General features: G+C 37.7%; 1 protein-coding gene across 2 annotated transcripts; it reads left to right on the top strand.

Moving 5' to 3' along the window:
• The first annotated feature begins 418 nt into the window (after nt 1-418).
• On the top strand, nt 419-25,850 carry LHX8 (LIM homeobox 8). Of its 2 annotated transcripts, XM_040470666.1 has the most exons (9): nt 419-898; nt 2,675-2,761; nt 3,169-3,330; nt 7,201-7,322; nt 9,221-9,441; nt 9,950-10,053; nt 14,758-14,853; nt 21,129-21,312; nt 25,128-25,850. In XM_040470666.1, exons 2-9 carry the CDS (start codon nt 2,687-2,689, stop codon nt 25,202-25,204), a joined length of 1,041 nt encoding a protein of 346 aa, XP_040326600.1. In that variant the 5' UTR covers nt 419-898; nt 2,675-2,686; the 3' UTR covers nt 25,205-25,850. The 2 variants fall into 2 exon arrangements, with proteins under 2 accessions (XP_040326600.1, XP_040326601.1); XM_040470667.1 differs by lacking the exon at nt 419-898 and having other exon boundaries at nt 2,507-2,761.
• Nucleotides 25,851-26,708: the final 858 nt, after the last annotated feature.

The following is a 26,708-nucleotide window of genomic DNA, read 5'->3' on the forward strand; positions in this document are numbered from 1 at the left end:
TAACCTGAATCTTTGTTTAGGTTTTGGTTGGGGAGCGAGAATTAAAAAGCCACGGCAAATGCAGAGAGCAGATTTTTTTTTTTTTAAGTCAAAAGTTAACAGGCCATTCCCAATGTTTTTTTTTTTTTTCTTTAATAGTAAATCTGGAGTAAGTTGGCTTGCCCTGATAAAGATCTTAACATGTACAGAAGGCGGGTTTTCCTTAAGGAGGTGAGGCTATTCCTCCAGGAAAAGACTCTCCCCCCCCCCCCCCCCCCCCCCCCCCCCCCCCCCCTCCCCCCCTTGAAGGAAGGCTCCCCCCTGAGGAAAAAAAAATTTTTTTTTTTTTCCTTTTCCTGGAGGGACTGAGTTCAGTGAAGTTGGGATAGGAATCTTAGGAACAGCCCGTCAGTGGTAACGGCCACAGCGGCCTCTTTGGACGAAGACTTGTTTGTAGCTTTCTTACTCTTCTCGGGGTCGGCTTTTATTAGTGTATTGGGGCGGGGGAGGGGGGCAGACAGGCAGGCACGGACCGCCGCTGACCCTCTGGAGTTGGTATGTGATAAGCAGCCCTAGCAGTGCCATGTATTGGAAAAGCGATCAGATGTTTGTGTGTAAACTAGAAGAAAAGGACGTGCCGGAGCTGGCAGTTCCCCCTAAGAAGGTGAGCGAGCCGACGTCTGGCCAGACCAGCTGAATTGCAGTTTCCATACAACGCGAGCTGTTTGGGCTCCTAAACGAGTTTCAGAAATTACCTGTAACGGCCTCAACCTCAGACCTGGCAATTTTTTTTTTTTTATTACGTAGTAGCGTTAGTCAGTAATCATTGCCTCCCCTCCCCACAAGCTCACTTAACCTGAGGCATGGAGACTGTAATTTGGGAGACGAAGCCTCGAGCCTAAGGCGTTCTCGGGTACATGTGAGTCTTGCTTTTGTTCTATTTGCCGTGGTGATTGATCTTGGCGGTGGGGAAGAGCGTGTCGGGAGGTCCGGGCGGCTGTCGGGTGGGAGTAGAGGCTTGGCTCGGTGCGTGCAGCTGCCCGCGGGCACTGGCCCGCGCAAAGGCGCGGAACCCGCCGCAGCGCGACCCGCGCTGACGCGGGCGCACGCACAAACACAAGAAGTCGTGGCTCGGGGAAGGCCCTGGGGCATCCCAGGGAGGGCCAAGAGAGCCATTTTTACTTGAAATACCAAAAAACAGCAACAACAACAACAACCCCCAGGGCACGCGAATCACACCTTTCGTCTAGTCTAGTAAGTGGGGGAAAACTGACAAGCTCTCACGTCACTCTGGAGGCAGGACCCGTGGGTGTCTCGCGTTTTAAGTTTGAAAATCATCTGCAGCCTGTTCGAGCGCGGCAGAGGGTCCCGCACCGGATACCGCTGACTTGATCTTTCCTGGGACGGTGGCGGGGAACACCCGGCGAACGCGGGGCTTTATCGCATAAACTCTCCTCATGTCTGCGAGGATGCGGCCTCCGTGTGGCGGCGCTGGGTCCAGCCCAGGGAGCGCACCGGAGGGTCCCCGCTGAGGGCCGGGGGACTCCCAGGTTCGGACAGTATCTCGTCTGGTGCAGCCAGAAGGAGGACGAGGGAGGCGAAGAGTCAGAAACGCAGGTGTGGGCCGCCGGAGTTCGGCACCCCCTCCGCGCAAACAGGAGTTTTCGTAAACGAAGGCAGAAAAGGCCTAGGAGAGGCTGCGTTTTCGTTTAGGAACAAAACTCCAGTAAAGGCTTGGGAACACTTGAGTAATGCGCGCTGTTGCTTTAAAACAGTTTGACCGAGGTTGGGTGAGTTTTAATGGCATAAATTAAATTCAGCTGGATATTTTCCATTATTCGACCCGCTTTTTGCGCTGGTTAAAAATAATTCTCTAGTAGCTCAAATGTTGACTTACTGAGCAGTAAGTGGCAATTTACACCTTAAAGAAACGAGTGTAAATCACTCGCAGCTCTAATTGCTGTAAGTTTACGAAAGAGCTGCTGGCTCGGTTTAATCTGAAGCATTTTCATTCAAATTGTCATCGGAACAAACACCAGGCTTCTTAAATCCCGCTGTAATTAGCTTTCAAGCATCCTATTAAACCTCTTCACCTTTCGGGCTATCCAATTCAAAACGCTCCTTTTTAAAAATATATATGTGTCTTGCTCTTTTAATTGAGGTTATTAAAGAAATCAAGTTTCTTCCCCCACCCCCTCCTCAATCCTCTTTTCTTCTCTCCCACTCCACCCCCCCTCCCTTCCCGCCCCTTGCACCCGCTTTAGTCTGGTGATCCCCGCTCCGCCGTGATTGACGTCTAGAAAGAAAATGCTTTGTGCTGGGATGATTGTTATTAACTTGTTACCCCCGGTAGGGGGGCGGGGAACCGACTTGCTTCGGCGAGCGCTAGGGACCCGCAGCCGCGAGAGCGCCGCGGCGCGCCGGGCAAGCCTTTAGCGCCCGGGTGGCCGCCTCGCCGCGCGCTGGGGCTGCGCAGCCGCCGCCCGCGGCGGACAACGGAGAGGCTGCGCTCCCGCGCGTTTGCCCGCGGCCCCGGGGCCCAGGAGCCCTGACGGCTGCACGCGCGGCCGGGCGCGCTGGGGGCCTTCATTAGTCCGCTCCGCGTGCCAAGAAGCCGAGGCTCTGGGCTGCGCTTGCCGGCTCTGAAGTTTTCCTCACCGTTTCTCCCCACTTTCCCCTTCCGCTCACCCCGCAGTGCCCGGGGCTCATGTCGGAGGAGTGCGGGCGGATTGCAGCCCTGGCGGCCGGGAGGACTCGGAAAGGCGCCGGGGAAGAGGGACTGGTGAGTGGCGAGGGACACGGCTGTTGGAGGCTGGAGGTGTGGAGACGGCCCAGGACGAGAGGCCGCTGTCCGCGCGCTCCTCCGTGGGCCCAGCTGGCCCTCCGAGGACCGGGTGCAAGGAAGGCCTGGGGCAGGGCGGGGTGGAAAGCTGGGCCGGCTGGACGGTGGTGCAGGGCTGTACGGCGCCCTTGGGTCCTTGAGGTCAGGGTCAACAGCCCCAGCGGGTGGGTGGCAGGAGCTTGGACTTGGCGGGGGGGGGGGGGGGGCGGAGGAGTGAGAACGAGAAGGGAGACCTCAAGAAATGGGGGTGGCCTGAGGGGAAGGAGGGGATCCCGGTGGGTCGGTGGGATGAGGAGAGGAGGAGGGGTCTAGAACCTCCTGCGACTGCGCCTCACGGCTTCCTTCAGGTGAGCCCCCAGGGAGCGGGGGACGAGGACTCGTGCTCCTCCTCGGCCCCGCTGTCCCCGTCGTCCTCGCCCCGGTCCATGGCCTCGGGCTCCGTCTGCCCCCCTGGCAAGTGTGTGTGCAACAGCTGCGGCCTGGAGATCGTGGACAAGTACCTTCTCAAGGTAGGGTGGAGCCGCGAGGCCCAAGGGGAGCGGGGTTACTCTAGGAAAAGAGAAAAGTTTTTCCTTCTTTTCCTTTCAAGTTGTCTCTGCAGGTTGTAGGCTTTCTCAGCAGAACAGCCCGGTCCAGGGAGAAGAAATCTTAGAATCTCCCATGTTGTAATACAGCTTGTTGATGACACGTCGTGGTCTACAAGTGCCGATACCCCGGGTGGACGTACTGGAGTCAGCCACCTACTTATAGAAAAGCAAAAGTGGGCTAATCTTTTTATTCATTTGGAAACAGAGTCCAGGTTATGGTCCCTCCACCCCCGATAACACCCACACACCTGCCTGCTTCTAAGAGCTCCTGGTCAGTATATGTTGGCTGATTCCCCTTTGCAGTGTCTCCTTTGGTGAGGATCACTGCAAAGCACTTTAAAGGGCCTTTTCTGGACAGATTTTTTACATAGTCTTATTTTTAGTAAGTTACTTCCGCCTTTTTCAAAGAAAAAATTTGTAGGAACATTTAAATAAAAACCGTTTTCAGGCTCTTATTAAGAGCCTCTTGTTATAATACTTGGAGGCCACCCAATGCTTTTTTTCATGTCACCTCCAGTGCTTGTGGGGAAAAAAATAGAAATTGATATAAAGTTAGACCAAAAGAGAGAGAAGAAGGGAGGGAGGGAAGGCAGGAATGAAAGAAAACAGAAAGGAAAGCAAAAAGAAAGAAGAGAAGGATCTATGGATGCCTGGGATGAAGTGCTTCATGTGGTAGCTGGAGAGGTGACTGTCTTAATTGGTTTCATTTCTTAAAATATTGTGCGGGAGTTTTGGAGTCAAAATTCTGGTAGGCCACAGTTACCCATGCCATTGAATGAAGGATCATGGTCCCATGTGTCTTACTCCTAATACCATGGGTTTTCAACTTCAATAGCTTTTTAAGACTACTATTTAAAATAATGATCTCTCCTACACTAAATTAGTAGCAAGCCAATTCACTTTCTATTCCCTCCTCACCAATCTGTCCACACCCAACATCCCCATTTTTTCAAAAGGATTAATTATAGAGAGTACGAGTTCAAAAAGCTAGTTATTGGGCTCCTTTAAATTTCCACCTCAGTGTATAAAGCTGCTTAATCTGTAAAGTGGGAATAAAACCCTATAGATAAACCCAGATAAAGCATCAAAAGAAGTTTTGGTGAAAAAATTAAAAGTAACTAAATCTTAATTGGTGATTGCTTCTTAAAGTTGACAAATTAGCATGGCTTTCTCTTTAAATCTGCATTCCTAGGATACCCTTTTCACTGTTTCTAGACCTGAGCCTTTCACTGTTTCTAGACCTAAGATCTCAAAGTCATTTTTTGGATCAAAATTAGTTTATTGTCAATGAAACCTCTTCATAATTAGCATAATCTTTAAGAATGTTTCTGAACATTCTTAAAGGCTATAAAGGCTTTTCTAGCTCCTCCAGAGAGAATCTAGAAAAAAAGGGTATTATAAAGTGACTCTTAATACACTTCTGAAATACATGAGTTATTTCTAGTGTTCACTTTTATATGTTAAAAATTTACTTGTACCTCATATTATTTACTTGTATGATGTAAAATATCTAAGTTACCTAAATGAGTTACATAAAGCTTTTCTTTGTAGGAATGTAATCCAGTGAGGTCTTCTATGCACACCCTTATAATGTCCCTTTTGTACATATTAGTATATTAGCTCTAACTAAAGTTTGACACTGTATGATTATATAAAAATGTTGAGTTTTTTTTTTAATTTGTATATTTATTCTAAAAGAGAAGTTTAAATTCAATTTGAGTCACTGGTGAAAATTGTTGGATCTAGACCTAGTAGAGTATTTGAGGGTACAACGATCTATAATAAAAACCATTTAATATAGAAAAACATCACCTCGTGAGGCAAGTAAAATGGAGTTCAGACAAAAATGTAGGAGAGGAATTAGATGGGTCTTTGGCTTCATCTAATATTTCAGTTGCCCTGTCGTTTGGGTAGACTTTCTGGCTTGGTCTTATATACATTTATATATTGGATCAATACCAGCCATCAGGAAAGGTCTATGTTCTTCAGAATTTTCTCTTTACCTTACTTTCCTTTCTGGAAAGTAATGGAAGATGAGGAGGTTTTTTTGTTTTGTTTTGTTTTTTTTAAGTAAACTTTAAGGAAAGGTAGCAAACCAAGCATTAGGTTTGGCTTTAGGAAGTTAGAGGGTGGCCATGACTCTGCCCTGAAGCCTGAATCTACACTTGCTTGAGGAAAAGAAAAAAAAAGATCCTGGATAAGATCAAAATGTAGAAGTCCCTAAGCATTGAATACTAAAGGAAGCTTATATTTTTAAACTTTAATTGGACTATGTTAGGAAAAAATAGAAGGAAAATACACACTTATTTCTAGGACAATATTAACCATTGTTAGTACTTTTTATTCTGACTTCCTCAAATTCATTTTCTTTCTCTTTCTTTCTTTCTTTTCTTTTCTTTTCTTTTCTTTTCTTTTCTTTTCTTTTCTTTTCTTTCTTCTATTTTCCAAGTTTTCTCGTGTAGTAAACATTGTAGTTCAAGACCCAAACTTAAAATTTAAAAAATTTTACCAAAATGATATTCTCATTAATGCTTTGGAAGGAGGCCCATAACTGTAATTAGAAGTAAGTGAAACTTTTTCCTTCAGCTTTAAAGTACCTTTTATGTTTTGTATCACAGAAAAACATTTTGAAGAGTAGTACTAATCTTGGACAAATCATTGGACAAATAGGGCTTTTGCTACAGTATTTCATGATAAACACCATTTCACAATTTCCCATTTTCACAATTTCCTAAATATTTGAAACATTAGATCCACTTGTAGGGTGTAACTGTGTTTTTGCATCATTGCAGTTCTTTCATATGAAATGAAATTATGCTTATTTAGTGAAGCATAAACTCAGTTCTTGTGTCCATTTAACAAGAGCAAACTTTGGGAGCGTGTGTTACATACAGGCAGGTTCAATCCTGTACACATCTTCATTCTTGAAAGCTCAAGTTGTAGTGCTTATAGTATGATAGCAACAGTTTAAGGTGAGGGTTATGATTTGTTCTCTGAATTGATAATATTTCATGTGCCTATTTAAAAAATATAAGGTGGTGTGATTTATTAAACCCTATTTTATGCCTTACTACTTGAAATACAAATGGCAAACAGTGCCTGGGTGCCTTCTTAGAACCACTTATAATCAGAATAATTTTTTCTCCAGTAATCAAATCATTAGGTAGGGTTACCAATACTTTACTCCTTGATTCTATTATTTAATGTTAGAAAGTAGCCGGGACTTCTGCCATATCAACATTTAAATCTACCTTAGCCATTTCTGTTTGGTAAGGGAAATGGATTGCCTGCCTTCTTTATAAGGGTAAGTATCTTACAAGGCTTCTTTTTCACCGTCTTTCTCTCTCACTTTAGTACACCATTTATAATTGGCCAGAAAGTAGATTGAGAAGGTGTGTGGCTTGACTTCTTCAGCCACCAGGTTTCATGGCAGGAAGACCTTGGTAAAAGAAAAAAATAAAATAGGCCTGTATGTAGGATTTCAGAATGACAAAAATTTTCCGTGTTCATAGAAGTTTGATTTCAAAAAGAAAAAAAAAAGCACACACTCTGATTTCTGCAAATAAAAAAATAAACACAAAATAGAAAATATACAGTTGTGATCTTTTGTGGTGTCTAAAAGAGAATATATCTAGACCGATATTTGTGTAAATGACACCATTTAGATAGAAACATTCAGAGCATATATTAAAATATTAAGGACCTGGGTTTTAAAATTTCTCAGTGTGCAAAACAGGTGGAATGATACTCTGTAAATATGATATTAAAATGGTTTCTTATTTCCCTTTACAGGTGAATGACCTGTGCTGGCATGTTCGGTGTCTCTCCTGCAGTGTCTGCAGGACCTCCTTAGGAAGGCATACCAGCTGTTATATTAAAGACAAAGACATTTTCTGCAAACTTGATTATTTCAGGTACACTATGGAATATTTTTAGTAGACACTCCAAGAAATTATTTTGCAAAGAAAATTTTGTAAATAAGCTTTCTGGTCTGGTTTTACATATTAAAAACCCGTCGTTTTCTTGTACAATGGATTTCAGAATGAGAATGCTTCACATTTTTAAGGTATAGCTTCTACTAAAACAAGTAAAATAAGCATGTTTATGTGTTTTAAGAATTCAACATACAAACACTAATTTAAAATAATTATTCCTACTTGGAGGAATGAAAGTTTGAGATATTTAAAAAAAAAAAAGGGGGGGGAACTTCTTCTTGCTGTGCATAGGTAAAATGTAAAATATAAGATGATTTATTGTGACAGAGACCCTTGTTTGCAGGGCATGATAAGATAAAATGAAATAATTATGGGGTGGGGGGGGAATCAAGATTTTGTTAAGTGTTTATCAATTTACTATAGAATAATCCCTAGCTATACCCTACAAAATGTCAGCAGTTTGGAGACTATGATAAATCATATAATTTAGAGGAACCAACCATTCCAATATCAAATACACCAAGTTTGATTATTCTGTGTGAATATCTGATTTCTTTTTGTCTCTTCTTTGATTTTTGTTTTGTGAGATTGTATTGGTCTAAGATATTAACATTTTCTCTATGAACTCTCTAAACATTTCTTAAATGTACAGTTTCTTCCAGGATATAACTCAGTTTTTAATGGATAGCTATCTAGAAATTGAAATTATCCCTAAGCATGATTTTTTAAAATTGCTATATTTTTTCTTTATTTGCATTTCCAAATGAAGAATAATGTTTATTGTGGAATTGATACTATATAATGAAGTTTGTAATACCAATTATGTTGTTTATTCTCAGCTTCAGAAACTGGTTTCAGAGAGTTTAGTGATTGATTTGAATAAAATTGCTAATTTAAAGCAATTCATAAAACGTAGAGTCCTTTATTTTAAAAAGTCACAGAATTTTATAATTACTAGAAACATTTCTCATCAGGTTTACTCTCCATTTCCTCAAAAATAGTAGCAATTTGTCTCCTCTTTGACTTAAAATATGAAACTTTAATTTTTTTAAACATAATTTAAAGCTTTTTGAAAGGTTTGGTTTCAGAGATCTATTGAAAATCTAGTTCTTCAGGATTTTTTTATACTTCATATTTTATCATATTTTGAAATTTAGTTTTAGGATTCAGTTCTTCAGATTGACTTAAAAAAACGGGCAGTCCCTCTAACAATATATTAATGAATAGAAACAGACACCCATCTAGTTTGATGTGGATATGTATTTCTCCCCCTCCTGTGGCTAGTGATATGATAGCTTATTCACCATTGGAAACATACCTGAGTTTTCCTTCCTCACCCTCAGGGTGAAAGTCTTCTGTTCTACCCATTTTTTGATACTCTCAGTTTTAAATGTTTAAATATTTTAATTTAAAAAAATGATATTGAAAGCATTTTTAAATTATCTCAATTTGGTTTTAAGAAGTCATTTACCTTCAGTGGTATGCTTTTACACTTTTAGGTTTCAGTCTGCAATGTATGTATGTTTGTATCTTGAGTTTCTAGGTAATTTATAAAATATAAACTTATTTATATTTGTTACAAAAGGGATATTGAAACTCCTACTGCATTTATTTTAAAAGGAAAAATCCAGTCTTCCTTTAACGTAACAATGAGGAGTTTTTGTTTTATAAACAGGTTTGAATTATGACTGTTATGTCAAGTCTTGATTGCTTACCATATTGACTTCTAGAAAAGTAATTGATTCCTGTTTCACGTTCAAAAGATTTAAACACTTAGGTTAATCTAGTGAGTATTATAATGTGTTAGTTTACTCTTAGGCTTATAAGTATCTCATCAAACATTAAAATCTTTACCTCCTGCTCTTCTATTTATGTAGAAGGTATGGAACTCGCTGCTCTCGTTGTGGGAGGCACATCCATTCTACTGACTGGGTCCGGAGGGCCAAGGGGAATGTCTATCACTTGGCATGCTTTGCCTGCTTTTCTTGCAAAAGGCAGCTTTCCACGGGAGAGGAGTTTGCTTTGGTGGAAGAGAAAGTCCTCTGCAGAGTGCATTATGACTGTATGCTGGATAATTTGAAAAGAGAAGTGGAAAATGGTAAATATATACTTAAAATACTTTAGAGTCTTTGGGGACGGTGAATACAGGGAATAAAAAAGATTTTTCCTAAGGTCATTTTAATGCATTATTTTGTGCAGTGTAATTGTGGTAAAAGTCATTAAGCATATACTGTTAGTGATGATCTCCATCTGTTTATTTACAGGGAATGCCATGGCATGCGTATTAGCCTTTTACCATATTTTCAGGCAGCAGCCTTGAATTTAGGGTCTGTTTGGCTTTTCGTAACCAGTTTTCCTGTGTTTGTCTCCTAAGGATGAATCTTAGATATGTGCTCTTCTAATTTTTGTACTTTTGACTAAAATATACAAGCCTATAAGTGGAGTGTTGTTTCCACAGAATATTTGTAGTGTGTTTTAAAACTTAACTCCCAGATTTGGACAATTTCCAATTTTGCACTGAGCCAAGAGATGCAAGAAATATATTCCTGCTTGATCAGTAGAGCCATTTGAGTTACCAGTATATATGCTGTTGTTTTTAAATGCAGGTAATGGGATTAGTGTTGAAGGTGCCCTCCTCACAGAGCAAGATGTTAATCATCCAAAACCAGCAAAAAGAGCTCGGACCAGCTTTACAGCAGATCAGCTCCAGGTAGACATGACAATGAATTCATGATTTTTGAATTCACTCCTGATGAAAATAAAAAACACACACAAAGAAAACCCAATCCCTCCTCCCTCCAAAAAAAAAAAAAAAAAAAAAAAAAAAAAAACAAACCCAAAAACAATCTCCGTGCTGCCTAAAAACATTTTCATGTTTTCAAAAAAGGTGGCCTGTGCTTTTAAAGAAAGCTAACTTGATGAATGTATGAAAACATACTTATTTCCCTAAAGTGTTTATCAATATTCTCAGAGTCATGATCTGGTATTAGTCATTCAAGCTTTATTTTCCTGGGTTCTATTGGTATTAATGTCAAAGTGCAAACAAAATGTTGATCTGTCCTGAAAAAAATCAATGTAACTCAGGCATTTATTTACATTACTACCTATAATTGTGATAGAAGACAAAATAGTTTAAGACTATTAACAGAAAGAGACATACAGTGTGTGGGTCTGTGGGACACTAATGTGCTGCCTTTTTAAGAAATTGCGATGAGCCTTTTAATGGCTAAGATTGTACATTTTCTGAATAGGAAAGAATTGAATATGCCTTACCATAAACAACAGGAATCTAGTTATTGACTCCAATCAAGTAAACATTTTCTTCTTTTTAAGAGGGATAAAGGGAGGTAATTCTATATGATGCTAATGGTTGATTATGTCTCCTGAAAAAGGATGGATTATTTTCTGTTTGGTTGTCCTAAATATAATTGTTATAAATTCAATCCATGTCACTTGTCAACATAATAATTAAATAATTACTTATAATTAAGTCTACACATATAATGATTCTTTCTGGCATTTTTTCAGATAAAGAAATCACATTTTCTAAAAGATTAATGTGGATGAGGTATTTGTTTTATGTTAAGGTAAAGTAACATTTATTGAGCGCCTACCTTGTACTGCTGGGTGCTTTACACATAGTATCGGCCTTAGCTCAAACGTTAAAGGTTAGTTATACAACGTTAACAACTGAGTAAAAGTAATATTCTGAAAATCACAAATAGTATTCTAAGACTTGCCAGTATTTAAGACGAATATAGTAAAAGGGTTTCAGGAGAAATTTTTTTATTTGGAGAAAGATTAAGAAAGAAACCTTGACGTGATACAAATATTCCAAGGGAACTTGGATTACATAAAACCCTAAATTAGGAGATATGAGTACCTGTGAGAGACCTGGAAGCAAAATATCCAGTAGCTACAAAATGTCTGAGTTAAAATAGAATTTCTATAAATATATTCTGTTTTTAAAATGGGCTGTTTCCATGAAGGTCTGGCTATAATTTTAATAATTATAAGTCTGACAGTAAAATTTTATATGAAATTAAAGTTATTAAAATTGTGAAAATTTGAAACAACTTTAGGTAGATATACCATTTCATACAGGAAGATAATCATAGGTACTGATTAAAGAGGGAATATTTGTGAAGGTCTTTGTGTGTCGATTCCTACACTAGGCATTTATTTACACTGTCTCCTTTAATTCTTAACAATAATTCTTTGATGTAGGTAGCCTCTTCCAGGAGGTGTAGGAACCCCCCTCAAATCAGACTACCAATGGAATGGCAGAGAAGAGATTTGCAAACTTCCCCAGTCCTCTGGTCTTTTGCTTGGCCTCCAGACCATGAGTGGAATAAAAGTTCCACTTAATAGCAGCAGCAGCTAAAACAAGAGTTAGAGTCTGAATCTTGTATATTAGCCTCATAGTTTTAAATTGCACACATGCATGAGCTATTTGTATCATCACATGCATTTGACTCATGAGTTTTTAAAGATGTATTTGGGAATCATAGGTTTTAAAAAATGAAAATAGAAATGACATGCTTTCAAAGCATATACTCATATTTTTTTCAGTATTTATTAGAATCTATTCTATGCCATGAATGGCTGAAACAAATGAGATACAATCTTTGTCCTCAAGTGATTTTTTATATCTTGGGAATCTGGGATACATAGCTGTAAAGTTTTTTTTTTAAGTGTTTGTTTATTTTTAGAGAGAGTGCATGCCTGTGGGCAGGGGGAGGGGCAGAGAGAGAGGAGAGAAAGAATCCCAAACAGACAGCACTGTCCGTGAGAGCCCAATGCAGGGCATCGTCTCAGGAACCATGAGATCATGACCTGAGCTGAAATCAAGAGTCAGGCGCTTAATAGACTGAGCCACCTATGCGCCCTGTAGCTGTAAATTTTTAAACACTTAAATCACTATATTTTGCCAGAACCGCTGATACATCAGGCAGTGTACCCTTTATGTCAAATTGTCCTTTCAGAAAGCTGAATATATTCTAGTAGTGCTTGAATTCAGCAAAATAATAGAATACTATAAATGATCAGTAAGTCAAGACTATTAATGAAGCACTGCTTTGGACAGAGGAGAGTTAACATGAGAAGAATAAACAAGATGATTTCCCAAAATTATTTAGAAATTTATGGGAAGAAAAGATTTTAAGATTCACAAAACAGAACAATATTTTGTGTTGGCAAGAATTTTTCAAATATTGCCCCATGTGTAGAAATGGTATTTAAGAAGTTCCTGCCAATATTATGGTTTGCTTATTGTAGTTGGAAGCACTTGCTCCGTGATTATTAATATTAAACATCCCAAAGTTAGCAACTATTTTAATCTACTTTCAGATTGAGTTGGTCAGTTGCTACTATGCAGATGCCTGTCATCTCTGAGATTTCCTGGCCTTAAAATGATGAGTGTCTACAAAGGTTCACTCCTTGACCACATTAAAAAGAGCGCAGAAAAGGAGTGGGGTGGGTTTCAACATCATTAGTGACTGGAGAACAATGAAATTAAGTAGAAATGAAAACTTTTATTTTGTGAGATTAAACATTGATAAGCATGTATTACTTTCCCTTTAGTATATACCAATTTTAAGCCATCAGTATTCATTTAAGTTTTTGCTTTATTCCTTGATGAGAAATTGCTTTATTAAATGTAACTTGGTTCCATTATTAAACTTGTGAATTTGAAATGCATTTGTGAAAAGCATGCTGTCTTTTGTTTTTATAAATTATCAATAATGGTCTAACAAGCAAATCCTTAAATATCTGTTTAGCTTTTCTTCTTGAAAAATTAAAATATAAAGACAGTTAACTTGCTCATTCTTTTTTCTCTTTGAGATGTTACATGCTCAACTACATGTAAACACAACTATTTGTACATGACAGTGTTGAAACAACACATTTTGAATAAGAAAGGGAGAATGAGGTGAACTGAATGAGATTATAAACTTTTAGGCCATTTCTGCCCATTTTTAAAAGTAAAAATACATGTGCTGTTTACAGAGAGTGTGTGAACAAATATGGTTGGAGAGGAAGTCAGGAATACCTTATTCTAGAAGAGTCACTTTTCGGAACTTAATTTAAAAAAATTGCAAACCTCATAAGGTTTCCTGGAACAACATTGGTCTTTTTCTCTACACTATCTTCAGATTTTTCTCACGTTGTCAGGGTTCATTCTGTTACAAACACTTAAGCATGTACTATGTGATGGGAAGGGGTATTAGCTCCTGGGGAAATGAAGAATAAGACATTTCCTTTGCCCTCAAGATGCTTACTTTCTGCTATTGAGAGCTATACTTGCCACTGAGTTATTTAGCTACCTTGTGACATGTGTAGTGGCAGAAGACTGTATTATATGAGGAGCATAGTGGAGCGTCCAATTAATTTTGCCTATTGGAAATGATGCTGAGGCCACTGGTACTTAAGGTCTTTAGATAGGTTGGTTACCCCCATCCCATACCTATGGACATGCATAATCATGTTGGATGACAGACTCCCCTCTTCCATATTTTATACTAGTTCCCTAAGTTGATTGGCTTTTAAGTTATAAAATTCAAATATCCCTCTTGATTCCCTCTTCAGAAAGAATACAAAGCCCTTGACTTGTGCTTTACTCTGATATTCCCTCTCCATGTTTCTCCTTTTACTTTGTATTCTTGGTAGTTATTGACATGTCCATATCTTTGTCTCAAAAAGTTGAGGCCAGGGACAATTTTTTCATATATCACTGTCTCATGACCCTTGGCACCGTGGTTCTAATCCAAAAGTTCATATTGAATCACCTGGGAGCTTTTTCAATATACAGATGGTTAGATCCCAGGAAGTTCTTATGGGTGTCAGATGGGTGTCAGATCCCAGATATTGTTTTGCATAGAACAAGTGTTCAAAACAATTAATGTACTAATTACAATTAAATGGTATCTATCTTTTGCACTGTATGCTATTTGCTGACTGATGAAAGTTATAGTATGGGCCTGTTTAGCTCAGTAGCAGTTGGAGATAAATGTGATAGTATTTTTGTATCTTTACAAGTTTTCTAATGCAAGAAATTTTTAACAAAATGGAAAAAAATAGTAAACAGGCTTATACTATTTATTCATTTCATTTGTATGTTGTAAGAATGGAAGAAGAGCAAAGGGGAGCTCATTTTTAACAGCATAGTTGAGAGAGAAGTTTTATGCTGAAATGGATTATTTTTTAAAAGGTCTCAACATAACAACTTGTTTGTAAATTTACAAGATATGCTTTCTTTTCATTTATGCACATTTCCCCATACTGATTTTCAAGTAATAAAATACAAGTATCCTATCTTCTTGTTCATGTCTTATCTCTCCTGTCATCAAAATGCAGAAGATTGAGCTTCTTATATATAGCTATTTACTACCTATACTTTTTTTAAAAAAAACAGGTAATGCAAGCACAATTTGCTCAGGACAACAACCCAGATGCACAGACTCTCCAGAAACTGGCAGAAAGGACAGGCTTGAGCAGACGTGTGATACAGGTGATTATTTTTAAGGTTAATCAAGAGATACTAAAAGTTCTATTCTAGGCCTTTATGAGTGTGCATTAGTTTTTTGTGTGTGAAGAAATGGCAAAAAACATTTGCTTTCTATTTTAGGTCTCTTTACACTCTACTTCAGCTTTTTAACTCTGATAATTGGCTTGCAAGGGCTAGGCTACCGATTGTTAATGACTTTGTGCATAAGTTACTTCATTCCGTGCTCACAGCAACCCTAAGATCCTCAAGCTGAAAAAGGCAAATATGGTTCCAAGCTAGATCTGGTTCTGAAGCCAGTAATTTTTTTTTCCAACTTTTCTGTAATTGTATAAGTGAGTGCGTGTGTCTAGGGGTGAGGTTGATGGCCTTTGTTAAAGATCCAGGTAGAGATAGTGGTATGAATAAAGTCAGGGAAGGATAAATTAGAGTGAATTCATTGAAACGTAAGATTTATATTTGCAAATTGTGAGAGCTGAAAGTGCTGGAACTGAACTTGGGAGGGACCTGAAAGTATAGAGTTCTCTCCTGAGCAGGAGAAAGCCATGGTGTGTGAATTCAGGAAGAAAGGGCTAGTGGCAGTACATGGGAAGAATTAGGGTAGAAAGAAGCTAGAGATATATGATTAGTTGGGATACCCAGCAAAGTAGTCGTTTTTTGAAGATAGACTTAAATGAGGTAGTGACCTAGAGTTCACTGAGAAACATTTTATTGATTGCACAGATGGGAGAAAGACAAGAAAAGGACCTGGACACTCTAATGGGACACTAGCTGTGCTAGTCATGCAGTGATTGTGGAATTTGGGGATTTAAACAAGTATTTTAAAAGATGAGCAGGACTAAGCAAAAAGATCCAATGCCATGAAATTGGGTAAAATCCTTTAGAACAAGATCATAAACAGTAAAAAGAGAAGAATGGACTTTAGGGAGAGAGCAGGGTAAGAGATACTATTTGAAAGGGATGCAGTGACAGCTGGGATCAAGGAATGAGTCTAGTATGGAGGCATCATGGAAGCCAGAGGAATGTGTTCAAGGTGGAGGTGATCAACTGTGTCAAGATCTTATAGAGAAATCAGGGAAGTGGAAAATAATTTTAAGTAACACTAAAGATTCAAAAAGTTTAAGGAATTAATGCAAGTAACCATAACCAGCAAGATGAAATTCAGTTGCAGGGAGCAGGGGGAGGTAAAGTCCAACATTATACATGTGTTTCATTTCCTCAGTTGAGTGGTTGATAAATAGGTGCTTATTTTTCAGTTTATTCTTGTTAAGGCTGAGCTGTTTCATAATTAATAAATCATCTATATAGAGTATCTGATGGGGAAAGACCTGATGGTACTACAGCCTCTCTAAAGACTTAGATTCTCAGTGGATTTGGCCGACAGGACTCTAATGAGGTTCTCTGAGGAAGTGAGCCACACAACCTCAATGCTTTTCAGATATCCAGGGTATTGTGTTTATTTCAGAGTGCCAGATTTTAAAAAGGGGTCTAACAAGGAACCAATCTGAACAGACTGCTTCCTTTAGAGGCAGGCTAACAAGGTCATGACAGAACTAGAAATCATGTGCTAATATTAACAGTAACAAGAATACTTATCTGGAGATGAGATGCTAAGGGAAGGAATAGGATAAAAAGACTAAGTAACTTTAAGTATATGTGGAAGGCTGTCCTGCAGACTAGCAAAATCAGGTCTTTGCAAAGGAATATAGGAAAAAGCTGAGTTTACTCATAATGAAGAACTTTTTCAGCATGAAAGTCTGTGAAAATGAGTGGGCTGCCATTGGAGATAGTGAGTTTCCTGTGCCTGAACATGGAGCTTCCTTTGTTGAGGTAGTACAGACTGAACGGGTTGAAGGTTCTTCTAATCTGAGAGTCTATACGTTCAATGACCATGATTGCTCCAGCTGAGTCAATTCATGATTATTATGTTTTAGATTATTTTGAATTTGGAAGCAAAGGAAAATGAAAGATTTTCCGAGAAGGTTTCTTATTATTTCAATAAATAATGACCCCAGACAATGTCATGTGATTTCTAAGTATTTAGGTCACCAGTATTATGTGCAAGTTATCTTGGATCCAAGTACTAGAACCTGGAGAATATATTGTTCGATGGTGGCTTCTAATATGTGAGGATTGGATTTAAATATTTTTGATAGGATGGCAAAGGAAGGAGCATGCAGATATATATATTATTTGTATATATACATATCGTCCTTCGTGGTAATTTTGAAGAGTCAGTTTCTGTTATCTCAGATAGTAGTCATACTCTCTATGTCCAGTCTACTTCCTGGGATTGTGCACATTTTAGAAAAATTAGAGTTTTGATTACTAGGTCTTGATTTTAATGTGCAAACTAGGTTATCCAACGATTAGGTAAAAACAGTGGTCTGATACACAGAGACAGTCTCACCTTTACCAACTAAAGTCTGCTTAGCGAGATATTAGTAACAGCAGATCTTTGTTGTACTGAAATCACAAAATATAGATGATTTTACTTTTAACACTGCATTCAGATACAATCACCGTTCACATACCCTTTCCAATAGGTGAATTATGAATTGTTCATCTTATGGAAACAGGATAAAGCAATGCTATTTCTTCCAGTTAGTGTCTTGGGAGTACATATCCATATTGAAATTTACATGATTTTTATTGTTGCACATCTTAAGCATTAAACAATTTAGTTTCTTTCCAATTTTTCATTATCATAAAAAAATGCTGAAATGAACAACACTCTATATACACCTTGCTCACTGGTTCAATAGTTTCCATAGGATAAATTTCTAGAAGGGTGGTTGTTGAGTCAAAAGCTAAAACATTTTAAGGCCTTTAAATAATTAACTAATAGTACAAAAATCAGCTTCCAGAAAGTTCATACCAGTTTATTCTGCCGGGAGCTACATATGCAAGTTCCCTTTCACTAACTCCTACAAATCCTGAATACTGTCATTCTTTTACATTCTTTCTAATTTTGGCAGAAAATCTCATTGTTTTTGTTTATGCTTCTTTTATTATCAATAACTTTAACATGTTTGTTTATTTTGTAATTTTAGAAATTGTATGTTTTTAGTCCACTTTTCTATTACGTGGTTACTTTTCCATCTTACTGATTTTTATTGTTACGTTAGACTTCCATAGTTTCTTTTTCATTTATTTTCTCCACATAGAACTTTTATATTTTTATGTATTAATACCTCTCAATACTTATAGCTTTGGCCTTTTTTCTACTTCCTCACCTAGAAGTTATCAATATTAACTTTTGTTTTCTCTTAAACATTTATGGTTCCAGTTATTTCCATCTAATTTTTAATTTACCTGGAATTGACTTTTGGTTACTAGTGAGGTGTAGGGAGTTTACCATTTTTTTCCTCACAAATGATTAGCCAGGTTTTTCTAAATCAGTATTATCCCATTCATTCTCAATAATTTAAAATTCCATTTTTTTTTCATACACATAAGTCTTCTGTTTGGCTCTTTGGGCTTTCTCAGAGATTCATCTTATGGATTAGTCTTTTCTTTCACAGAATATCTACATAGCCTACTCTTAGCTTATAGAGTTTACAATTTGGAACTCAAAATATTTTAAAGTTTTTTAACTCTTTTAGAGGTTTGCAAAACAGAAGGAAGAAATTTTGAGTCAGTGAGGAAGGTCAAAAGTACTTGTATTTGAATTCTAAAGCTGGGTAGCCCTCATGTCAGAAGTTATTTTCTAAAGTCTGGAATTGTCAACTATATTTTTCTGTACAAGTTACATGACATTAAAAAAATTTTTTTTTTAATGTTTATTATTTTTGAGAGAGAGAGAGAAAGACAGAGAGCAAGCAGGGGAGGGGCAGACAGAGAGCGAGACACAGAATCCAAAACAGGCTCTGGGTTCTGAGCTGATGTCAGCTCAGAGCCCGATGAGGGGCTCGAACCCACAGACCATGAGATCATGACCTGAGCTAAAGTCAGCAGCTCAAACGACTGAGCCACCCAGGTGCCCCATGACATTTTCTGTTTACAAACCTCTCTGCTTGATTACCTATTGATGATCTTTCCAAAGAGCTATTTGAATCCGTATTAAGATAATTTTTCTGCTGTTTATGTCATACCTTTTTCATATTATTTCCAAAATCTGGAATTTTTTTTTTAAACTACTGAGTAGGTTCCATCCAGTACATAATTTATTGGAAACATAAGATACTTTGAAAGAACTCTGGCAACCATAGTACCATGTGTATTAGGTTGCATGTAGTCCACTGGGGTACATGTCTTCTGGGTACTGTTGGGGAAAAGACTGGTGATAGCCGTTTTCTCTTACAAGTTTGAGAACGTGTGAGTGTATCTTCTTGACTGGGTGGGTGACAGTAATGACGCTTACTGTTAAGGAACCTGTGGAGGGAACTGTGAAGACTCTGGGTCTCTATTTACATATCTAAGAGCCTAATACTCCAGAAAATGGGGGAGAAGGCTGTGACTTCCAACTACTTTTTCTTGATATATGCCTACATCTTTTTCCTGAAACTTCCTCAGGTGGTACCTTTCAGCCACCTGGCCAGGGATGCATACCCCATTGCATTATTTAAAAAAAAAAAAATTTTTTTTTTTAACATTTATTCATTTTTGAGAGACAGAGCACAAGTGGGGGAGGGGCAGAGAGAGAGGGAGACACAGAATCCCAAGCAGGCTCCAGGCTCTGAGCTGTCAGCACAGAGCCCAACGTGGGGCTTGAACCCATGAACTGTGAGATCATGACCTGAGCTGAAGTTGGATGCTTAACTGACTGAGCCACCCAGGTGCCCCTACCCTGCTGCATTATTAACTATTACTTTAGTTTTAACCCCTTGAGTTTATACTTTGAAAGCCCTCTATTTTTGAGTCCCAAGGACAGGATGTGTGTTTGAAATCAGGTCAGCTTTTTTATATAAATCTTTTTGCAGATTCCTTCTGTTTGACATTATTCAGCCCCAATTCCCTTGTGCCATCAAACACCTACCAGCCCAGGGCAGAAGCTTATGTCCTTGATCTCTCCCTGGCCCTCTGTCCTGAAACTAAAATGTTCTTTGTCTTAATTTCCTAAAAGTTTTTATTCCTCCACTTCTCTTTCTCCTCATGACGAAGTGTTTGGAGTGACAGCAAATAAGTGCTATAATATTTTAACATTTTAATAGAGTAACATTCTATAGTCTAGTTTCATCTAGTGATAGGGAGTTCGAACACAGGCAGATTAATTACTGGAAGTATTCTGGGCAGCCTAGCCTCCCTTACCCTGATCTGGAAGCAAAACGATGCCTGCCCTGAATTTGATTCCTTTATTTCTATGATAGAGTGGACCACTCTTTCATGATTAGCTCTTTACATTTTGTGAACTGTTTTACTAATGGATATGTTTGTATTTTATTTTGCTTAAATATTACTCATTTTTTCTTATTATAAACCTGACCTTAACATACTTCTTAGGGAATAGTCTATCTATTCACTAAGAAAAATTGAACTCAGCAGGTTAAAATGTGATTGGAATAACTGAATCAAGAGGTTTGTAGAAAGCTTTAAATTCTCAGTAGGGATTTTAGTCATTTGGGAAAAGATTTGAAATAAGTCCAGCAGGTGTCTAAGAATACATTTAGTTGTTTTTTTTTTGTTGTTTAAGTTCTGATTAAAATGGCTTTTTTGTTTGTTTTTCTTTTTGTCCCAAATGCCAGTGGTTAAAGATGAGGAAACTTTTCTGGAATTCTCGAACTTCCTCCCTTCGTTTTTATTTTCGAAGATGCCAGTGTAGTATAGAATTGGCTTTTAAATAAATCACCAGATAGTTATTATTTGAGCAAAGAAAATGACCATTGATATTTGTGCAAATGTTCTCTTCAGTCTATAGAACTGTTTAAAAACCTTACTTAGATTTTTTTTTTTAAACTTTTATTTCTTTTGAGAGAGCATATGCTCGTGCACTCAAGTGGGGTAAGGGCAGAGAGAGAGAGAGCGAAACAGAGAATTCTAAGCAGGCTCCGCACTGTCAGTGCAGAGCCAAATTAATGCAGGCTCAGTATCACCATGAGATCATGACCTGAGCTGAAATCAAGAGTCGGCCTCTCAACCAACTGAGTCACCCAGGTGCCTCAAAAGCTTATTTCGATTTGTATTGTGCTTATATGGTAGAGAAATTTAGGATACATTTCTTTTTCTTTTTTAGCCTTAATAGTGAACAGTTTGACAGGGGATGCATTTCTTTTTAAACTGAGTTGACAACGTACTCAGAAGCTGAGATGTGACGTGCCTACATTGCTTTTCTCCTCCCTCAGGTGTGGTTTCAGAATTGTAGAGCTCGCCACAAGAAACACGTCAGTCCTAATCACTCCTCCTCGGCCCCAGTCACAGCAGTCCCACCCTCCCGGCTGTCTCCTCCCATGTTAGAAGAAATGGCTTATTCTGCCTATGTGCCCCAAGATGGGACGATGCTAACTGCGCTGCATAGTTACATGGATGGTAGGTATCCCAACCTTTAACAGCTGTTTCCCAAGCAACCAATAAGTGATCGTTTCTAATATTAGATTGTTGATAGGACTCATATTTTGAAATATTACCTCAGTAGTAGATGAAAAATATTGTGGGGAAGTGCAGCAGGGGGCAGAACTGTCCAAACATTCTTATTTCTATAACAACATTTTAAGGGACAAGTTTAACACCCACTTTACAGCTAAAATACAAATATTAATAATGACTATTAGTGCTTGATTTTTTACTTAGGACTTAAAATTTTTTTTTTTTTGGCTTTTCACCTGGTATTTAAATAATTTATTTTCCTATGGTCAGAGAAAGTATTCACACTCAGAGTTTTAGATTGGAATTTACGGAGTTTTGTCAAAGAAACTTTTATATGGAAGCAAAACATACATATAGAAAAGTGTACACGTAAAAAGTATCCAGCTTGGTGAACTATTACAGTGAACACATCCACGTAAATACTGACTAGATGAAGTAGTAGGACATAATTAACACCCCAGAAACCTGTCTTACGTACCCTTTCAATCATTATCCTCTTCTTCCAGAGCAGCATTGCCTTGACTTCCAAAGTCATGTTTTAGTTTTGCCTGTTCTTGAGCTTTACATAAACTGCACCATATGGAACGTATTCTTGTGTATCTCACTTCTTTCCACTACATTGTTCGTGAGATTCATCTGTATTGTTGCAAGGATCAGTGATTTGTTTTATTGTTCCATAGAATTCCACTGTAGGAATATACCACAGTTTAACCATTTTATGGTTGATAAACATTTGTGCTTGAGTGTGCTTAGGCTTTTATGAATATGCTGCTGTGGACTTTATTGTGCATGCCTTTTGGTGCACATTAATTCACACTTCTGTTTGGAATGCACCTGGGAATGAAACTTAGGGTCACAGGCTATACATACACTCAACTTCAGCGGATTCTGCCAGTTTCCCATAGTGGTTGAGCCAGTTTACACTCGACCAGCAGTGGGTGAGACTTCAAGGTGCTCCACATCCTTGCTAACACTTGATATGGTGTGACTTCTTACTTTTAGCCAATTTGATAGTTGTGTAGTGCTTATCTCCTTATTTTAATTTGCTTTTTCCTCATGACTGGTGAGACTGAACATGTTTTCACTGGACATGTGTATATCCTTTTTTTGTGAAGAGCTTATTCATGTCTTTTGTCTGTTGGCCTGTTGGTTTGTCTGTTGTTTTTTTCCTTGATTTATCTTCGTTCTTCCTGTATTCTGCATATAAAAAAGTTTTTTGATGATTATATGTATTGCAGACATCGCCTACTTTTCAGTGGCTTGCCTTTTTATACTCCCTTAAGGGTATGTTTTGTTGAGCACAAGTTACTAATTTTAATATAGTTCATTTCATCAGGTGTGTTTTTTTTCCCCCATTCACGGGCAGTTCTTTTTTTGTGACTTGTTCAAGTAATTGTTTCTCTCAAAGATAATGAACATGTACCTCTTACGCTATCTTCTAGAAACTATCTTCCCTTTGATCTTTAGATTTACAGCCCATCTGGAATTGAATTTTTTATGTGGTATGAAATAGGAAGCAAAGCTCTTGTTATATTGATTAAAATACCAATGTCTCAGCTGTTTTATAGTGCTACATTTCTCATAAATCAACTGTTTATATAATGTAGGTGTCAATTTCTGTACACTCTATTTTGTTGGTCTGTTTATTTTCATAATAATACCTTAGTGTTTTAATTATGCAAAGCCTACAATTCTTTATATCCAGTAGAAAAGTCTTTCTACTTTCTTGTTACTCAAGTTTCTGTTGCTCATTCTTGACCCTTTGCATTTCCATAAATTTTACCAGCTTGTCAATTTCCACCACAAAACCCACAAACAATTGAAATTTTGATATAGTCTATTAGACCAATTTGTAAGAAACTGCCATCTTAATAATATCACCTTCCATACTATGAACTTTGTCTATTTATTTAGACCATCTTTAAGTACTTTTTTTATTCCAGAGTTTTGGGTTTAGCACATCTAAGGTTCATTCATAAGAATTTGTTTTGATGCAGTTGTTAATGGTATTTCCTCTGTGTGTGAAAATCTAGGTTGCCAGCTTTTTTTCCCCCCAGGACTTTGAAGGTAACATTGGGTTCTGGCTTGCATTGTTTCTATTGTTTAGAATATGGGTAGTTAATCTGATGCTACTTGTTGAAATCAGCTCTTGGTGTAATTCTTGCTCTTTTGAAAGTGAATGTCATTTTACTGCAGCTTTTCTCTTTGTATTTGTTTTTCAGTTTTATTATAATGTGCCTAGATATGCTTCTTGAATATGTAGTTTGATGTATTTCATTAAGGAAAAGTCTGTTTTTGTGTCTTTAAATATTGTTTCTACCCCCTATGAAAATATCCCATATTTTCCACCCCTTTGAACTTCCATGCATTGAGGTATTTTCTTCTGACTTCTCTCCAGTTCACTAATTCTCTATCTAATATGCTGTAAAACTCACCCACTGATTTCTTAATTTCAGTTATTGAAATTAACTTAAATTCAGTTTTAGAATTTCTATTTCATTCTTTTATAGTTTCCACTTCTATGCTGGAATCCTCAATTTTTGCCACTTTATTCCTTAACAAAATTATTATATTAATTATAGTTATACTAAATTTGTGTCTGATAACTCCAATATCTGGATCTCTTTGTTTTCAGTCAACTCATGTCTTCTTATTTGCCTTTTCATTTTTTATTGCACTTCAGACATTGTGTATGAAAAATTAGAAATAATTTGAGACTCCGGATGATCTCTTCCACCAGAGAGGATTTGGTTTCACCTCTGGCAGAAAGTTAGGCTAGGATAAGATCAACTTAATCCAATGAGGCATCACTGCTTACAAAGGCTGGTATATTTCTGGGTCACTATTTGTGTTTAGCCTTCTAGGATCCCAGACAGAGCCTGTGTTTTGTTTTTGTTGTTTTAAATGAAGGCTTCTCTTCAATGGTCCCTGATCTTTCGTGTTTGTTCCCCACCACCCAGCCAAAGTCTAAATCCTGAAAGTCTGCTCCAATTCTCAGCCTCTCAGACATTTCTTTTAAAATTGTCATTAAACTTGGAGGGGGTGGAGGGTAGTAGCCTCGGTTCATTTCCCTTCTCTTCTGGGACTTGCTTTGCAAGTTCTCACTGTCTTGGTATCTTTCAGATGCCTTCCAAGAGATTTGTAAAAATTTTGTCCAGCTTTCCTAGTTGTTCTCAGAGGGAGGTTTGGTTTGAAGCATCATAGCCCTTGCTGAGAATGGAAACCTCATTTTAAGTTGGGGTTAAATGAAAAATCAGAGTCTGTACCATGGTTGCTATTATACTAGCATTAAAATTGTATGTGTTCACATGAATGACTATAGTTTTGCCTGAGTCAAATGTGCTTTGATGTATGTTTAGAGAATAGGCGGTTAAGCATTCATAAATGAGAAATTGGGGGTCATCCTACAGACACCTTTATGTGGAAGCTAGCAGTGTCTCTGCAGACAAAGCTTATGTTTTCTAGCTGCAAGGTAAAGTGCAGTGAATGGGGTATGGATGGAGGACATTAAAGTGTCAAAAGCTTGTGGCCCCAAAAGAGGTTTTGGGGGTAAACTATTCCTGGATTCTCATTTAATACTATATTCATTGTGCTGAATAAGTTAATGCTTCTGCTGAGGTTAGTGGAATGAGTGTAGCTTGGTGCCCTCAGCTATAAAGAGTAATGAAAGTGCATTGCCTTGGATTGTTTTGGTTTGTTTTTAAATCAGTTCTATTCACCCTACAAAACTGATCCACGAATTTCTTTCTATTTTATAGCTCATTCACCAACAACTCTTGGACTCCAGCCCTTGTTACCCCATTCAATGACACAACTGCCAATAAGTCATACCTAATTCCTTTTTTCAGGGATAGAAATGATTAAGGATATAATCTTGTCATTTATTATGTATAAAATACCATTGAAAAGATATTAATGTTAATTTTTTATTTAACACTCAAAGCATTTTCGACATCACTTTGCTGCCCAGGTATGTATCTATTGTTGGCCTGCAAGACACTTTTATTGATTCTTCATTTTTTTGTAAAATTTATGTTTACAAGAAGAAAACAAATCAACTTTTTTTTTTTGTATTGTCTGGAAATAGTTCACTCTAGTGTGTATCTGTTAATTTATTTGTCATCAAAAGAGCACTTTGCCTAAAAAACAAAAGGACTGACAAGTGTGCAACATGTTTACAATCCTTTGTGAAATCGTAGTTTACCATTAGTTTGTATCTGTAAGTTATTGTTATAAATATTACCTGTATTTTTTGTTATATACAACTTTATACTTTGAAGCTTGTATCTGTGAATTTTGCAACTGCAATTTATTTTGCCAATGTTTTCTGAATGAATTGAATAAAGCTTCTGTTGTAGCATGCCATGCAAACACATTATTGTGTTTGTGGTTGATGAATTATGGCTGTAAATAACACTATAGTTTAATAAGCCCACCCCTCCAAGTTTATTAAACATTTTCCATTCTTGTGAAAGTTTCAACCAATTTGTCCTTTCTTGTGTGTGCTTTCAACATTAAGTCGACGTTAGTCTCTTTCAAATATAACAACTCTTAATTTTAAAAAGTCATTTTGTTTTGAGCTGCGTTTTGAGTACATTTTAATAGGAAACTTATTTGTAGACGATTGCATTTACTCAACAAAAGAACACGTGAAAACATCTAATTTGGCAAATTATCCTTTTAAACTAGCTAATAAAATTAATGTGAAAGAAAAGGTAGAGCACTTTTCAAAACGATCTTTTTGGGTAACCCAAGTCAGAAATGAAATATGGGCCATGTGGACATATTTCTTCAGGGGTGAAAAAGGAGAACTAAAAGTATTTGGAGTTTATGAGCAATGTTTCTAGAGCAGACTCTTTACTTTTTCTTCCTAGTGAACACTCTTTAGGGATTGTGATTCTGAGAGCTGAAATCTAAACCCCAGGACTTTATCCTATGTAGCAGTGGACGCTTGTCTTGGAATTACAAAAGTAAGTGGTGCCACCCTCACTAATTTTTGGATTTAAAGAACTTAATCAGTACTCACTTCTTGTTTTTCATATACCAGGAAGGGAAAAAAAAGGTAATGGGATAAAAAACAATTCTTAAGAATCTTAAGTTTAAGTCTTTGTTTAACTTAGCAGATTCACATCTGGCTGAGGACTGGAAGTAATAGTGGAGTATTTGTAATTCTATTCTAGTAATCATAAATGCAACCAGAAAGCAATCACGTGGTTGTAAGTAACTCACTATCTGCCTCAAACCAGAAGTAACAAGCCTAAGTTTCACTACGGGAGAAAGGAGGAAAAAAAGCTTTGTTTTGTTTTGTTTTGTTTTGTTTTTAACCTGCTACTCCAGTT

The sequence above is a fragment of the Herpailurus yagouaroundi genome, unplaced genomic scaffold (genome assembly GCF_014898765.1).
Source record: "Herpailurus yagouaroundi ecotype Mexico unplaced genomic scaffold, PumYag 77, whole genome shotgun sequence".
Lineage (NCBI taxonomy): Eukaryota > Metazoa > Chordata > Mammalia > Carnivora > Felidae > Herpailurus > Herpailurus yagouaroundi.

What these genes read in the sequence shown, in the direction of transcription:
- LHX8 (XM_040470666.1), top strand. Translation starts at nt 2,687, where the DNA reads ATGTCGGAGGAGTGCGGGCGGATTGCAGCCCTGGCGGCCGGGAGGACT. An exon ending in TGCAAACTTGATTATTTCAG is followed by an intron (nt 7,323 to 9,220) that starts GTACACTATGGA and finishes CTATTTATGTAG; the next exon opens with AAGGTATGGAACTCGCTGCT. An exon ending in GCTGCATAGTTACATGGATG is followed by an intron (nt 21,313 to 25,127) that starts GTAGGTATCCCA and finishes TCTATTTTATAG; the next exon opens with CTCATTCACCAACAACTCTT.